Source organism: Trachemys scripta, chromosome 2 (assembly GCF_013100865.1).
Source record: "Trachemys scripta elegans isolate TJP31775 chromosome 2, CAS_Tse_1.0, whole genome shotgun sequence".
NCBI lineage: Eukaryota > Metazoa > Chordata > Testudines > Emydidae > Trachemys > Trachemys scripta.
The window spans coordinates 18184514-18201502 of record NC_048299.1 but is presented as its reverse complement, the minus strand read 5'-3'; the positions used below and the strand labels follow the sequence as shown (position 1 = coordinate 18201502).

General features: G+C 41.4%; 1 protein-coding gene across 6 annotated transcripts in view; it reads right to left on the bottom strand.

The window, feature by feature from the left end:
• Window positions 1-16989, bottom strand: part of RBM33 (RNA binding motif protein 33) — a 152089-nt gene that overhangs the window by 56400 nt on the left and 78700 nt on the right. For 5 of the 6 annotated variants that reach the window (XM_034759995.1, XM_034759996.1, XM_034759991.1 and 2 more), the window contains 4 exons: window positions 13768-13936; window positions 12629-12960; window positions 11108-11380; window positions 9550-9837 (listed from right to left, as the gene is read on the bottom strand). In XM_034759995.1, coding sequence (XP_034615886.1) covers window positions 9550-9837; window positions 11108-11380; window positions 12629-12960; window positions 13768-13936 — 1062 coding nt within the window. The remainder of the gene's footprint in view (window positions 1-9549; window positions 9838-11107; window positions 11381-12628; window positions 12961-13767; window positions 13937-16989) is intronic. The other variant, XM_034759993.1, reaches the window with a different exon arrangement.

The window sequence follows — 16989 nt, the reverse complement described above, 5'->3', positions numbered from 1 at the left end:
GTAAGAACCTCACTTCTTCAGATGCAAGTAATGGAAATTTCCAGAGGCAGGTATAAATCAGTATGGAGATAACGAGGTTAGTTCAATCAGGGAGGGTGAGGGTGAACTAACCTCGTTATCTCCATACTGATTTATACCTGCCTCTGGAAATTTCCATTACTTGCATCTGAAGTAGTGAGGTTCTTACCCACGAAAGCTTATGCTCCCAATACTTCTGTTAGACTTAAAGGTGCCACAGGACCCTCTGTTGCTTTTTACAGTTAAAGAAATGTAGATGTCCATCTTCATGAAAAAAAGATCCAGATTGCTTTTGAGATAGCTGCTTCAACAGGATGTACATATTTTATTACAAAATATACCTGATGAAATTAGATTCCATTTTAAATGGATTTAAGATTGTTTTTAAAGCAATCTGCCTATAAAACACGCTATATAATGAATTTACTATTTCAATGAACAGATCATTCTGATTTTAGGCTATACTTACCAGATATATTTGTCAAATAAAATAAGATTAGGCTTTCATCAAATAATAATACATTGCATTTTAGTAAAGTCTTCCATAAAAAGATACTAAAGTATTTCACAAACAATCTGTGTGTCCAGTAAAGAATGGTTACTTACCATACTGGTTCTTTGAGATGTACTGTCCATGCAGATTCAAATATGGGTATGCATGTGAGATTGAATTATTGTAGCAAGTAGTGTTCATTAGGGCCGTACCCGTGTCCTAGATGTCTTTGAGCCTACACCCTGGTCAAGGGCATAAGAGGCAGAATGGGTGCAAATACCCCCCGGTTCCTTCTCCAATTCAGAGAAGACAGACTCTGGAGCAGTAGGGAATCATGGAATCCATGTGGACAACACATTTTGAAAAAAACACTGTTACCAAAAGATAAGTAACTGTTCTTTCTTTCTTTGAGTGATTGTCCACATGGATTCCACTCCTGATGACTAACAAGTAGTTGTCTGTTTGGAGGCGGGTATTAGGAATTCTGTTTAACCAATGACTGCAGAACAGCCCAACCAAAACTGGGAGATAAATAAATTAGTTTAATATGGAACTCAAACAACTTTTGGCAGGAACTTGGGACGATACCTAACCCTAAGCCTATCCTTATAAAACTATCAGGGGACATACATCTCCCCTACCCTTCAAGCTGATGTAATAGCTACTGAAAAGGCAGCCTTCATTGATAATGGGATAGGGAACTGCTTGCTAAAGGCTCAAAGGGGGAATCTATCAACCTTGCTAATACTATATTGAAGTCTGAAGACTGTGGGGGCTTCCAAACTGGGGTGGGGGTGGGAGGAACTTGAATAAAAACTCTCTCTTCCACTTTGATATATGTCAGTCTAGTTGAGACCTTCTTGCTTTGGAGCAGAATTTTCTGAACTTCAGCTGAACTGCTTCTTTCAGTGGGTCAGCCAGCCAACATCACAGCTGTCAAACGTAACAATGACAAGTCTGGGCGTAGGAGCCAACCATTGTTCTGTGAGACTGTTGGGCAGAGCAGCCAACACAATAGGGAAGTATAACAAAAAATCCACCAGATATGAATATCAGACCTGCCTGGCCCATGTCGGAGCTATCCTGATCTTCAGTCCAGCATCCTGCTTCAGACTACGCTAGACCCTTCCTATCATGGTGACTGATGGGAGGACTTACATCTGTCACAGAGTAACAGGATAAGAAAGGCACTAACAACGTGTTTAGTCTAGAGCACCCTCTGGTGCAGAACACTTGGAATTTCTTGTTCTTGACTGTGGCAAAATCGGTACATTAAGGGGTATCCTCACTTGCAAAAGATGCTCTGAGACACTTGGTTCTTGATCATCCTCTCATGGATGTCTGAGAACTGTCTGCTGAAGTGATCTGTTAGTAAGTTCTGAACTCCTGGAAAATGCAGGGTCATCAGTGTGATCTGGTGACAAATACAGATTGGAACGGGCTCCTGACAAGAGTGGAGATGACCTGGCTCCTCCTTATTGGCTGACATACTGCGTAGCTGTGGTGTTGTCTCTCAGCACCTGGATTGGGGATTGCTGGAGCAGAGGCAGGAATGTTATTCATTCCAGATGGATGGCTCTGAGTTCCAGGATGCTGAAGTCCAGGTGAGCATCTTGAGAGGATCAAAGGCTCTGTATTTGTAGGTGATCTAGACGAGCTCCCCCATCCCTTAGCAGAAGCATCGTTGTAGGCAAAGATACAGAGAAGGGTACTCCATTGCATAGGGATGTGGGTCTTTCCACCAGTTTAATGAGGAGGGGACTTCTTGTGGGACTGGGACCAACATGTTCATGCAGTGTCTTCCGATTAGATACACTGATTTCAACCACCCTTGCATGGAGCACAGGCAAAGTTTGGTGAACTGCATCACCCAGGTGCATGAAGCCCTGTATCCTAGAAGTTTAAAGCATGCTCACGGTGACATCTTTGGGGTAGCTTGAAGTTGGTTGATGAAGTCTATTCTAATTTGAAATCCTTCTTGTGGGAGACATGCTTTCAGTGACCTGGAATCTAAGATGGCTTCTATGAACTCTATGCTTTGTGTGAGAGTAAGTGTGGATATTTGTCTATTGAGTCCGTCCTACTGCAGCAAAAAGATTTAAGATTACTTGAACTGAGTTGATGACCTGATGTAATGATCTTCCTCGGATCAACACATTAATAGGATATGCATAAACCTGTATCCCTTGCCTCCTTAAGAGAGCTGGTACAACGGTCAAGTATTTGGTGAACACACATGGTACTGTGGAAAGTCCAATGGGCAGGATCCTGTACTGCTAGTGAGATGTTCCAGCTCACAGGAAATGCATCATGTTCTTAGTAGAATGTATGTTCTTGAGATATCGAAGGTTCAGAATAGCCGCTCAAGCCCCCTTCTTTGGAATGAGAAAATAACGGGAACAAAGCCCCCTGCCTCTGAATTCTAAGGGTACCTTTTCTGCTTTCTTCAACAGTATCTCATAAGAGGTGTGGATGGGGAAGATGGGAGGAAGGAACTGGAATTGTATGCAATACCCAATGCTGACAATCTCTCAGCTGTGATGCTCCTAGTCCCAGCTTCTTGAAAAAAAGGTAGTTGCCAGAAGGAGGCTGAGGGCAGAGTTTCTCCAAAGGTTCTGCCAGACTTTCAACTGTGGCATGAAGGCTCCTGTCAAGAGGAAGATGTTAAGTGCACTGTAGCTGAAGAGGGGTGGGATGTCTACACTGGGCCTACCTGGGTATTCCTGATGCAAGAAGGCTCTTTGCATCACCGCTGATGTGATCATGCTGTATGTAGATAGATCAGATGCATTCAAAAGCAGCCAGCAAGGAAATCCCAGCTATTAGATTTCCCTCTAGCACAATGGACCTTAATTCTTCCATGGTTCTTCATGAGTCTTTCCATAAACTAAGACAATGTGTCCCGGTGTAGATTGCCAATTACTAGATGCTTCCAGAAAAATGACTATGTACATCTGGAGACTGGTAGAGGAGCAGACTTTTCTGCTGAACAGATCAAGTCTCCTAGGTTATGTCTACACTGCAATTAAAAACCAGTGGCTAGTCCATGACAGCTGACTTGAGTTCGCGGGGCTTGGGCTGAAGGGCTGTTTAACTGCAGTGTAGAAGTTAGGGCTCAGGCTGGCTCTCAAGCTCTAGGATCCTGTGAGATGGAAGGGTCCCACCCTGAGCAGGAAAAGTAGATGACACCCAATGTCTCAACAGCTCTATGCGGTACCATGATTTCAGTGACTGAAGGCTTAGTTAGCATTTTGAGATCGTATGCTCCAACAGGGAAAACTCTGGTACTGGCTCACAGATCTGTCACTTGGTGATGAACAGGCCATAGGCACCAAAAAGGCTAGTAATGTGGGAGCTGCATACCAAGATTACAAGAACTGATGCTGAAGGCAGGCAGCAGATTTAGCTAGTACCACAGGCACTTTTTTCATACCTGGTAATGAGGCTCCAGAGGCACCCATGTTAGGCCATTTGCAGCCCTTTGAATACAGACCTTGAGACAATATAATATGTTGATTCTTGCATCTCTGTTCTAAGGGTTCCACAGAGGGAGACCGATGTTTTGTCTCTGGAGCATGGTTCCTTTCAATCCCTTCTTGAAGTCGACAACTGCAGTCTCTTAGACATCTTAGCCCTGGAGCTTGGGAAGGAACAACAGTTTGTTGTGGCACTTGCTGAGCAGGAATGGAGAGAGGAGAGAGCCTTCGCTACATCCTCCTCTGAATAGGCTTTCTGGAACGCTCCAGGATAACTTTAGGTAGGCATCCCTTGCCTTTGGAGTCCATTTGGAAAGAGAGCGGCAGAAGAATCAACAGTTAGGGATATGCTCCTTGTCTACATAAAGGCACTTAAGACTGCCCATCACAAGAGGGGCATGTCAAACCAGAGATTCAATTTCTGCCATACCAACTCAAGACACAGTACTGAGGAGGACACTCAGAGCCTACCGTCTATGAAGAATTAGTAAAAATGATCTTTTTAATACCAATGGGCAACTAGAAAGTAATTAACTACCTAACAACTAACTAATTCATCATTAACACTAACTGTAACAGCGTCGCAGAGAAGCAGGCAGACACTGCGCACCTGCGATAAGAAGGAGCTGAGTGATGGTGGGGTCTGCTCTGCCTTTTATGACCTTGGGTGGGTTGAGGAGGGTATAGGAGCAGCCCCAATGGACTCTGATAGCCAGAAAAATCCAATTTCACGTAAATGAACACCATGAGTGGAATCATGTGTACAATCACTCAAAGTACTATTATTCCCTTTATACCGATAGAGTATCAGTCACAGAGAGGTTAAGTAATTTGTCCAAAGAAAAAAGGCAAGTATGCGTCAGAGATGGGAACAGGACACAGATGACTTGACTTTCATGCCTATGTTTTAAATTCAAGTTTACCCCAAATCAAAATGCTGACGGTCTGACGCTTGATGAGCTATAACCCAAAGATCTGAAATGAACTTCAGATTTCTTATGAAAGCCTTGATGATAGGCTCTTAGCCTCTGAAGAGGTGGGTGCATCCCACAGGACGCAGGTCTTAAAACATCTTACTTATACCAAAAAACAGAGAATGAAAAATAACGAGATATGTTGCTTTTGAAGAAGTGCATTGTCCTCCTTCAGCCCTCTCTCTCTAACAAGAAATTAACAGGATGAACTAGGAAAAAGAAACGATGAAAAAAGTCCTCTAATCAAACAACCTTCAAACAAAATAGGAGGAAAACACTCCTAAATCTGGAAACCAAAGCCTATACAAAATTGAAAAGAGACCAAAAATGACCACATAGAACAGGAAGTTATCAGCCCGTTTTCCCACTTTGAGGGAAAAGATTTATCGAGAGAAGTTAATGCTTTAACAGAGGCAAAGAAAACTTTTCTTTGTGCACTTCACAAATTAATAAGGCTCCTTTATTTCATATATTGCCAGCCTTGCAAAACTGCTGTGAAAATTTTCCAGCCCATCCACAAAATTCATTTCTCTGCCCTTTATAGCGATGACTGATTTTAATAGAGTTTAGAGTTCCTTTAGAAGTAATTACTTGGCCCAGAAGAATGGAATTTTGCAAGTTGCTTATATATACAGTTGGCAGTAATATCCCAATTATACTTTTTAGAATAATAGGATACATTTAAAATGCAGCTTTGATGGCTTCACCTACCCTCTGATTATTAGTTCATCTCCCCAAGTCTGAGTTCTAACACTCCAATTGCCCTAAATAGTTTAAAATAAACATTTTTCTTTGTTTTAATTCACCTGCAAGAATAAGGGTGGGATGGGATTTTCAAAAGTGCTCAATATTGGTCTAATTTTGTTCCTATTTAATTGATTTCAACACGAGCAGAATTAGACCAACTCTGAGCCCTTTAGAAAAATTACACCAGTTTACTTCTCCCCAATTTCACTCCCAAAAATCACACCTGTGGCTCAGGATGAATAGGAAACAAGTACTCGTCAAACAACAATTAATTACAGCATGACGGTGCAAAACTCTTTGGTCCCAATGAAGGAAAATCACTATATAAACAGGGTGCCTTGCCATGAAACTTTGGGTTTGTCCTGCCAAAACTTCCCTGGAGCATCGTGTCGTGACTGACGGAACCCGGCTCCTCCCTACCCGTGATCAGCCTAGCTGGCCACTGGATTGATCTGGACTCTAACATCAACTGGCGTGGGGGGCGGGGGGGAGAAAGTGGGAGAGAAAGAATGCATATGCTAATTGCTGTATCTTCAATAAACGCGGCGGATTGCCTTTTCTCCTGAAAAAGATCCCGTGTGCTTCTTATAAGCATAACACAGTAATAGTTTTTCTATACATAGACATATCAATCTATTTTTTAAAAATTCTATTTTGCAGCCCTGTAGCAGGGCTACAAAGAGGAGCTTTATGCTATGGGAAGAGTAGATTCCCAATTTCTCAGTGGGACCCAGCACTTGCTTCTAGTCCTGCAGGGCTGCAAACTTTTAAAATACTGCCAAAATCTATATGAGGTCATATTTGGATGTTTGTAGGGCTCCTTCTGAGCCCTAGTAAGATCCCTAGTATATAAGGCCGCTGGCTTTAGAGAAAGAGGGATACAAGAAATAGTCCTAATAATTTAGTTTTTCGGTTCTTACACACTTGAAAAATGACCTGCGTAACTAATCTGTGGCTTTGCCGCTTATGAGCAATGCAACAATATGACAAGAGAAGAGGACATTTCCTCACTCTTCATTAACACCATAAAGGTAAAGAAGCGGACAGAGTGAAATTATTGAAAGAAAAGAAGGAAAGAAAAATATGGAAAAATGATTGCACCAGAGAGAGTTCTGTACAGGTCTGCCCTAAAGAGAATTATCGGAACACAACTTAAAAAAAAAAAGAGCGCAGAAGTATCCCACTACAGGTAAATAGAAGTTACGTACTGATTTAATGCACAGGATGTACAAAACTGTGGTGAGGTTGAAAGGACACATTTGTTAATATGGTATAGTATGTGAATTGTTGCTGCTTTCTAAGCCCCATTTTCCATTAGCGTCTCAGTTAATTGTTGAGCATCTTCCCGCACTTACTGTGATGGGTTCTACTGGGAATTACAAGGAGACACTTCCTCTGTTCCAGGACCAAAAAAAGCTTTCTGCAAGTTACATGAACAGAAAGTTTCAGAAATTGCTTCCAAATAAAGTTTTGAAGCACCCACAAAAAGATAAGGGATACAAAAGTTCTGTGAGACTAAAGTTTCAGATAGGTAAGGCCAGTTAATCTTAGAACATACAAAAGTTTACAGGGATTTATTTAAATTTAAATTAAATCTGAGGGGACAAGAAGGCTGCTCTGTCTTGTCTTGTAGGGAACACCCAGTCAAAGACAGTAACAAAAGACTTAATGACTAATGTATACATTTTGGAGTTAATTCATATTTAACTGGAGAGAGGAAGCCTGTAACTATATGTAACAAGCTTATAATCTTTATCACCTTTCTTACTGGCCTGAAAGATGCAGAATTTTCCCAAGATCTGTGTTATTTTCTGTTACTTTTAGATTCTTCTATGAGGAACTGATATGAAAGGGAAAAAACCTTTAGTATCTGCTGAAACTAAAGAGCAAAGTTAAATAAGTGACCTCTTGAAAAGCTGAACCAAGGGGTTTTTATTCCTGATGATGAATAAGTGCACAGGAAGTTAAATACTGATAACTGCATGTTTCCTTCATGTTTCATTTGTGGAAATGAGAGATGGTCATAACTAATTCAAGAAAAAGAAGAGGAGCTAATCACCAGCAACTTAAAAGAAGAAGTTCTTAAAAGAAACCTGGTGTTTGAGACAGAGGGGTTCATAGCTAACTTAACATGAAGGATTTGTGGTTCTGCTTGGAATGACTTGACATTTGAAAATTGTAACAGTCATTTAACCATCATGTAGATACAGTGTCTCATAGCGGTCAACATTAAGGGCCCAATCCTGCAAACTGCTCCACACAAGAGACTCCCTGTGACCATGGGGAGCCCCCCCGGCTTCAATGGAGTTCCATACAGGGGTAAGGATCCACACAGAGCAGCATTCAGGATCAAGACCTGAGTGAGGTTCAGAGTACAGACATACCTCACACTCTTGGGGGGTCCTGGCAAATTAAATAGCAACTTTTTTCAAAATGGAAAATAATAAAAACAAAATATTTTATATTTCCTCCAGATGAGATGTAGGACGAGTATCCGCTCCATCAGCAGAAGAGGTGCCTGAGGGGATGGCTCAACTGCAGCTTATCATGAGGACTCCAGGACTTGGAGGAGATTGGCTGGGCTGGGAAGCCATGTTTGGAAGTCATTTGGGTCTCATTTGAGAGAGCAGAAAATGGAAAAGAAGAGGAATGGAGGGATCTGGTGGCTGTCTTATTCACAAGACTGGGGAGGAAGTGATGAGCAGTAGGGAACCAGTTTGGAAGAGGAAGTATTAGATAGGGATAGGTATTGCTGAGAAAGTAGTATCTGGTGGTATTAATATGTGGAACTCATTGCTATGGGATATTGTAATAGCCAAAAATGTAACTGGGTTAAAAAAAGAACTAGACAAGTTCAAGGAGGACAAGTCCATCAATGACTATTACCTAAGATGGCCAGGGATAACCCCATACTCTGGGTGACCCTAAACCTCTAAATGCCAGAAGCCAGGAGGGGAAGACAGGAATGGAGCTATCCAAAACTTCACTGAAGCTCTGGTACTGGCCACTGGACTAGAGGACTACTGGTCTGACCTAGTATGGCAGTTCTTATGAGAAAACCTAAACTGAGCAGCAGGGAGCTGGTTGGACCCAGAAGCCTCTTAGTCTGATATGGGAAGCTGCAGGACCTGAGGCAAGGGAAGAGAAGCACTGCTGCTGCTAGCCCTACTCCAGCCTCACTTAGCGCCATGTCACTCGCTGTGGTTCTCTCAGATACTTTCACCTCCACACCAGATTTCAGGTCAGCAATGTCCTGCCCATACCATCTCTGAAGCAACTTTAAGTCTGATTCATTCCTGCTCGTTGTCCTCCCCCTTCTTCTCTTCCTTTCCTCATTCAGTAGCTGTTCCTACTTTAACCACATCATATACCAAAGCAGGATGCCCCAAATCAAGTAGGCTACCTGTCCCCAACTTTTGTAGGAGTAGTTCCCTTACCTCCCAAAACTGAGTCACCCAGCCCTTCCAACCTTCAAGACCTGGACCCCTCTCCTGGGAGGAGCTTGCAGCTAATCCCCTTCTCCCCTTCTGACAACACTACGAGGAGAGTGCAACCTGCAAGTGGGACACCTAGTGGTAATGAAGTGTAGCACATGGGTGCATATAGGTGAGTTTATACATTTGCTAGTCTGATTTGTGGAGTATAAACTTATTCTTTTAAGAAAGGTGAATAGATTAGCCAATGCTTCAACTTTTGGCCATGACTTCCTACTTAGCAGCACCATACAGGTATGTTTTGCAGGTATTTCTTATCTGTACCTATATAGCAACCGGTTACATTAAGAAATAGAAATGCATGTACTACAAACAGCCATTTAACATTAATGGAAAATCTCCCTTACCTCTGGTTCAGATTTTACTTCTACTTTAGTTTGGACCACTGGCACGACTGCTCTAGCTTTCATTTCAGTCCTTCCATGTGGGCTCCCAACACCTACTACCGATCTTGTAGCAGGTGTTGTGCTGGTAATGGGTTTCACCTGCGCAGCAGGTGCAGCGGTTCGCCGGTTGTTACTAATCTCAATAGCATGCGAAGGTGCTATTGGTAATTCACGCAAGTTGCTATTTCTTGAAGCAGTTGACTGTAGCTGCTGATTCGGACGCTTGACCATGTTCTGTGTTGGTGTACTCTGACAGAGGCAAAAGACAACATACATATATAATATGGAGGCCTTGGTAGCCATTTCAGAGTTCAGGTTATGTTGAGATTTCCACTTCAAGCAGGACTAACATTTAGTCTCCAAAATTGGCACTAACTCTTCAGAGGACAATTGCATTTTCAATATAGCTTTTTAGTAAAATACCCACTAACTTTTGTGGACTAAGTGTTTAAAAGTGTCCTCCTGCTGAAATTTTCTCAGTTCTACCACATATCTTTAGGTTTCTTTAAACAGCAAAACTTAAGACTTCTCTCACATATACACCATTTCGAAAATAAACCCAAAGAATGACTGTTTGATCAGTATAACTGCTCTGAGCTATATCCAGATTAGCCAAGGTACTATGCCTTGGATCCCCCACCAACCAAGTGAATGGGCGAAGGGAGGAGGGACAGAAGGAAATGGGGCAAAACTTCTCTGCATTGGAGTAATCAGAGTAACAAGGGATCCCCCATGGCACTGCTTCATCGTGCACCAGAACGCCTAGTCAGCAGTGCTATGGAGAGGTCGTCAAGCACAGATTCCTCATTGCTGAAACACTAAGCTCCCCAACCCCAATCACAGCTTTACATTTGACCCTACAACCCTCCCCCTACTCCACCCTCCCAAACATCCATGATCTCTAGCTTCTTAGCATGAGAGGGCACTGTCTCTGTCTCTTTCTTTCACACAGTGAGTGAGAAGAGGAGGCGAATAGGGAAGAGGGAAAGACAATAAGTCAAGGGGGAGACAGAGGTGGAGGGGATGTGGTTATAAACATAGGATATTGAATAAATGAGGAAGGAAAGTGGAGAGGATGAGTGAATGAAGGGGACAGAGTAAGAGGAGAAGGAATAGGAGTGAATCATAGAATCATAGAATATCAGGGTTGGAAGGGACCTCAAGAGGTCATCTAGTCCAACCCCCTGCTCAAAGCAGGACCAATTCCCAACTAAATCATCCCAGCCAGGTCTTTGTCAAGCCGGGCCTTAAAAACCTCCAAGGAAGGAGACTCCACCACCTCCCTAGGTAACGCATTCCAGTGCTTCACCACCCTCCTAGTGAAATAGTGTTTCCTAATATCCAACTTGGACCTCCCCCACTGCAACTTGAGACCATTGCTCCTTGTTCTGTCCTTGGGAGAGCCTATGCTCAAAGGTTTTAAACTTGAGCTCAGATACACAATCTTCACACACACACACACACACACACACACACAATGAGGGAACACTGATGTATGCCAGTATTTACTGGTACTTACATGTCTTGGATTCATTGGACCCTGCCGCTGTTGACATTGCATTCTATTGTTATTTGCCTGTTGCTGTGAAGTCTGCAAATGAGGTCTGAATTGTGGTTGGGTAATGGGAATCAAAGGCTGTGGTGGACCAGCAAGATGATGGTGATGCTGATGTTGATGCTGATGCTGATGATGCTGCTGGTGCTGCTGCTGCTGTTGGTGCTGCTGCTGGTGGTGTTGGTGTTGTTGTTGCTGATGGTGAGGCTGAGGCGGTAGAGGAGGGTGCAAGGGACCCTTTACATTTTAAAAAGAAAAAAAAAGACATTCTACACATTTTTTTCAATCCTAAGGAAAATAAGCTCCTTAAGCAATCAGATTTGTTCTTGTATGGCAACAATATTTTGGCTGGTAAGTAAGGAGCTCTAGAAATATAGGCTTTCCTGGGGCAACAGTATTTGCGGTAAACGAGGACTGTTGATTGCTGTAAAGGGTAATGATATCACTTGGTCACTGAACATTTGTACTTAGATTTTAGCTCAACTTCTTAACGTGAAAAAATCTCAAATAATGATATTAATGAGACTACAATAAATAAGTCTAATTGTCCTACTTGCTTCTAAGAATTATTAGAATATAATATCAGAGGAGTATCCGTGTTAGTCTGGATCTGTAAAAAGCAACAAAGAGTCCTGTGGCATGTTATAGACTTGGAACAGATGTACTGGAGCATAAGCTTTCATGGGTGAATACCCACTTCGTCAGACCCATGAAAGCTTGTGCTCCAATATATCTGGTAGTCTATAAGATGCCACAGGACTCTTTGTTGCTTTTTATACAATATAATATTTACTCTTAAGAAGAAATCCACAGTGTATGCATCATGAATCTATAACAACCCCCCTCCGCCCCTCCCTCCCGAAATTCAAGGGCCTTTGCATAATATTTTTCATGGTCATACAAACCATTTGTCTACTTAACAAACAGTTTAAAAGAAAAACTAATTTTTAAGAAGCCATACTGATTTCTCTCTCACTGCTAGCCCCCTAAAACACACAGCTCATTTTTATCAGCAGAGGGCACCCAAGACCTGTGACAAGAGGTGAAATAACCCAGCAATGTCTATTTTGTATACACACACTTCTCTCTGTAAACACACATTTTGAACAATACAATATTTTCATATTTCTCCTGGAGTAAATTAATGTAAGGAACCGTGGGTGAACAAAATATTGTTAAGAACTTTTCTAATCGCATTAGCTGTAAGCAGTTGAGCAGAAAACAGCAATTTTAATAATTTCACTTTTGAAATATACATTGGTGTAAGTTTCATAACTGAGTTGTTGATATGGTGATGAAAATCAGTTTCTCTAACACTATAATAGGCACTATACTTAAATCTACTTCATATTTGTAATATCAAACAAGACTTAGGCATTTTGGTTAGATCGCTGCTATGAGCTGAACGTAATGATCGCAATATAGCTTTCTAAATGCAAAAGTTCTAAATAGTGCTTATAAGCCCGTTTTACTATTGATTAATACCTGCATATTGGGCTGTGTATGTGTTGCTAGAAATGGCTGTCCTGGGTTTTGTAAGAATTGTTGTCTGGGTTGCATGAAAGGCCGTGGATTTGCTGAACCTGGTTGGCTGAAGTGAAGAATTCCGGCAGGATTCTGAGGCTGGATGTTTGGTCTTACTGGTCTGTCTCTGGGAAATACTGGTTGCTGCCCTTGCTGATTATATCCTGGTCCAGGTTGATTGAAAGGCAGAGGATTCTGGTTAGGGACAGGATGGGTACTGTTAAGGAGTGGGGGAGGGGGTGGAGGTGGGGGACTCCGTTGCTCAAACATATGATGACTTGGGAATCTTGGATCTGTTAAAATCAAAACATTTAATTAAGTGACAACCTCCTCATGAATACAAATGTGTTTTAAATACAGTCTTGCCATATTTTCAGCTTCAGGAGAGTAACTTGATAATTTGATTGAGGAATAACTACAAAATATTTTAGTTGGAAGAGCAGCTCCGCAAGGTTATATGAGAGATACTCCTCTTGCTTGTGCTAAGAACCACCTTAGAATGGAAGATGCAGACCCTTGGGAGAAAGAGGACAATTTGACAACTAGCTGGCATTAATAGTTATTTTTATTATTTCTACTGCAAAAGCACCTAACAACTCCAAGCAGCAATTAGGACTAGAGAAATGCAAGCACTGACAATCTGAACAAAACTAACACCCTTTCAATCCACGCAAAGACCTAGTCAAGCCACTTTATTCCATGTTTGTATTTTACTTGACACCATGTTTGTTGTGTTGTAACTTTAACATTAACTGAAAGATTGCACAGAATTCATAGAAAGATAAATTTGTAGGGCACCAAATATTCCAGATAGATACAACTGTTAATGGGGGAACGACCACAGATGAATGGAGGAATGGTGTTGATATTTAATATCTGAACTGTAACAAACTGAAAATGTTATTTGGTTGCTTTTTGAGAGATGACAAAATACAGGATCACACTAAATCATAATGGTCCCTTCTGATCTTCAGATCTATGAATTAATCTATCCACACATATGAGAAGGGGATACTGTGTGAAAAGGAAGAATATTCAAATAGTATATTTGTAATGAAAAAGGTCACCCTGTATAATAATCTAAAATAAAAATTATATACCTCCCATGAAGAAAGGGTCTCTTTCCTGGGGAGGAGGAGGAGGCGGAGGAGGAGGAGGCATAGGTGGTGGAGGTGGGCCTCTCCATTGGTCCTGTAGAGGGATTCTTGGGGCTTGGGTGAAGTTGGTAGGAACAGGTCCAGGAGGGTGCTGCTGAAAGTCTGGAGGGCCCTGTTTAATAAAACAAAAATCAGCAAAACTAAGTCCATCTTTAAGAAATTCATCCATAGTCTATTAAAAATATTCTTAAAAAAACCAGTTGACTTATCAATTATCTCCTGTAATATGTACAAGGTTGGCAGCCCTACTGAGTCATTCTTGCACAATGGATCAGACACTGAAGCTGAGAACAGGATCTTGAAATGATTTCACAGCGTTTTAATAGTCATTGTAGCACCACAGGAATGCCATTTCTTTTCAAGCTTATTGAAATCCATGCAATTATTGACCTTCTTTCCCATTAATCCAAAAGTCTGAATGTCTACTTTAGAAAACGTTCCTGACATTTATCTTCTTAAACCATGCTATTCTTTGCCATCTATTTAGAACAACCTAAGCTACAGAAATGAAGCAGCTTTACTTCAAAAAGGAAAAAAAAAATCAATTTGTGACATCCAGAAAATTAGAGCAATCATCTTTCAATAAATAACGGGAACTAACATTTCTACCAATTCACATAAAACTTAAATACTTAAGCATCTGAAGCATTTCAAAAGGCATATGAAAAATTTACACAGAATCTGTCTTTTCTTGATTTTTTAAAAATTTTTTAAAAAAGCCTTTAAACGCTGGCTTAATGTCCTGTTATTGCACAATCAGGAGCACGCAGAATAATTCAGATTTAATTCAGTAATTCATACTACCACTATCATTATTTGCTTTTATATGGAAATGTTTGACAATTTTAAAAATTGATACCATCCACTGAAAATGTGAGGCAGTCTCCCATCTATCAATACATTCACAAGGAAACAGATACCATATTCATGATAAGCATGCATGAAAAAGTCAGAAAGATAATCAATGTCATTTCAGTACATCCTTGTTTTCAAACTAATATGCATTTAGAAATTAGCGATGTATTACACGTGCTCCTGGTATTCACCAACAATTAGAACCACATTAAGCAAAAACAAGCCCTTCAAAATAAACAGATTCAAGAAGAGACACTCCCTTTTAAAGTTAAGTAAGAGAACGTTAAAAGTCTGAAAGAACACAACATAGATCTTAAAATGGCACTTGGAAGTTTACCAAATTCCAAATCTAGCATACTTCCAGAAGAAACATGTGCCAAGGCCTCCACCCTACCACTCATCCTAGTGTGTGCACGTGCGCATGGGAAAAGGTAGGTGTCACAGAGCTAACCATAATTCAAGATTATCATTTAAGCAAGTTGGGCAATTTTTACTATGCTGGTCATCAATTTTAAGAACAGTTGAGTCTCCATGCCCATAAAACTTCTGGCCTCTCTGCTGAGAGTGCTAAAATTGAGGTTTTTGAGCAATTAACACCTTTCCACTAAGAGCAGGGCTGCAATCACTCATTTTACATCACTAAACAGCGGTCAGACATAACTACTTTTGGTCACTCCTACCCTGCACTAGACTGGACTTAGCAACCCTACAGATTAAAGGTTCTATATCCCATTATCAGTCTCCTGAACCATCCAGTCTCCAGTGGCTACTTCATTTAGAGGAGAGGTATTATTTCAAACTCAAGCATGAAAGTCTTCATGACACATGTAAAATTTATAGGAAGAGCTGATAGTGGCTTCTCTATTTAAACTGCCTAACATTTTCCATTATAAAATATTCTTGGGACCTTTTCTTGAAACATCTTAATACCTCCATTGTAAGCAGCCAGCCGTTGAAATTCAGTAAGGAAAAAGCCTCGGGCTAGAGAAGTGACTTTTCTTGTCCCAGGAAATTCCATTCAGGTTTAGTTGAATGTTACTATTAAATATTGCCTCTCTCTCACTTGTTGTGCAGGAAAATTCTGGCAGCCTGCCAATATGACAACTGAACATTCTGAAGAGCTAGGCCTGTGCTACCACCTAAGCACCATCACCATACACTGTACTAGGAACACCCAGGAGCTGCCAGAGCACCTGTAGTAGAGTGGGGGAGGAGGCGAGCACGCCAACCCAGGCTACCCCATCTGACCAAACTCCTTTTCTAGACCTGGCACATGGTACCAGTTTCTCATCTCCTCCTCCTCTGGGGGCTACACATGGGACAGGAGCCCCACAGTTCCTGGAAAGGAGATGGGAAAACAGATCCAGGCAGGGCTCCCCCGACCACCTACTTTACCCAGCACACATTGTGTTGGTAGCACACCTCACCCCCACAAAAACACACTTCTGCTACTGCTAGCCAATGTAATTAAGGCCTGTCACTCAAGTGGTAGCAGTGTGTGTTGCAGAGCCAAAGATTCAGGGTTCAAACCCTGCTGATAATGCATGATTGGAAAATTACAGCTGCACACAAGAGAAACTGTTTTCCCTTTTTAAAAACCTAGCAAACTGCATATAAAAACAACTGGTAAAAGAAAGTTATTTAGGTTGCAAAGTCAAGTACTTCAAAGGTAGAAAATTCGAGATTTACAGTTGTCAATGCAACCTTAATTCTATCCACATGTATGCATGAACTATGCTGGTCATTAAGAACATAACATACTATTTATTCCACAGGACCCAAGCCTCATTGCACAGGATTCACTATTTTGTCTTCTCATTGTTCAATGTGTAGCCCAAGTCTGTATTTATTGCACACTCTTCAAGCCCTGTTCTTAAGGCAGAATTAATAATTTCCTCATGGAGTTTTCTAGCGTATCAGAGCTTCACAAACAATTTATTTTCACAATTCCCCTATAAGGTGAAGAGGCATTATGATCCCTATTTTACAGATGGAGAACTGAGGCACAAAAAGACTAAGATGAAAAGTATCCACCAAATTTTGGATGCCCAATTCTAAACACCAAGGCCTTGATTTTTCAGAGCATTCAGCATCTCATAGCACTTAATATGTTCAAAGTACTGCTCCCATAGTCTTCAGTTCTGCAAATCAGTCCCTAGGTCTCAACTCAGGTATCAGAAAATGAACACCACAATTAGTGCCCCCCCCCACTGCCACAAAAAGTTTAACAGATCTATCCAGCATCACACAGGAGCTCCGTGGTAGAAGCAGGGATAGCATCCAACTCTCCAATGCATCAGTCAACTGCCT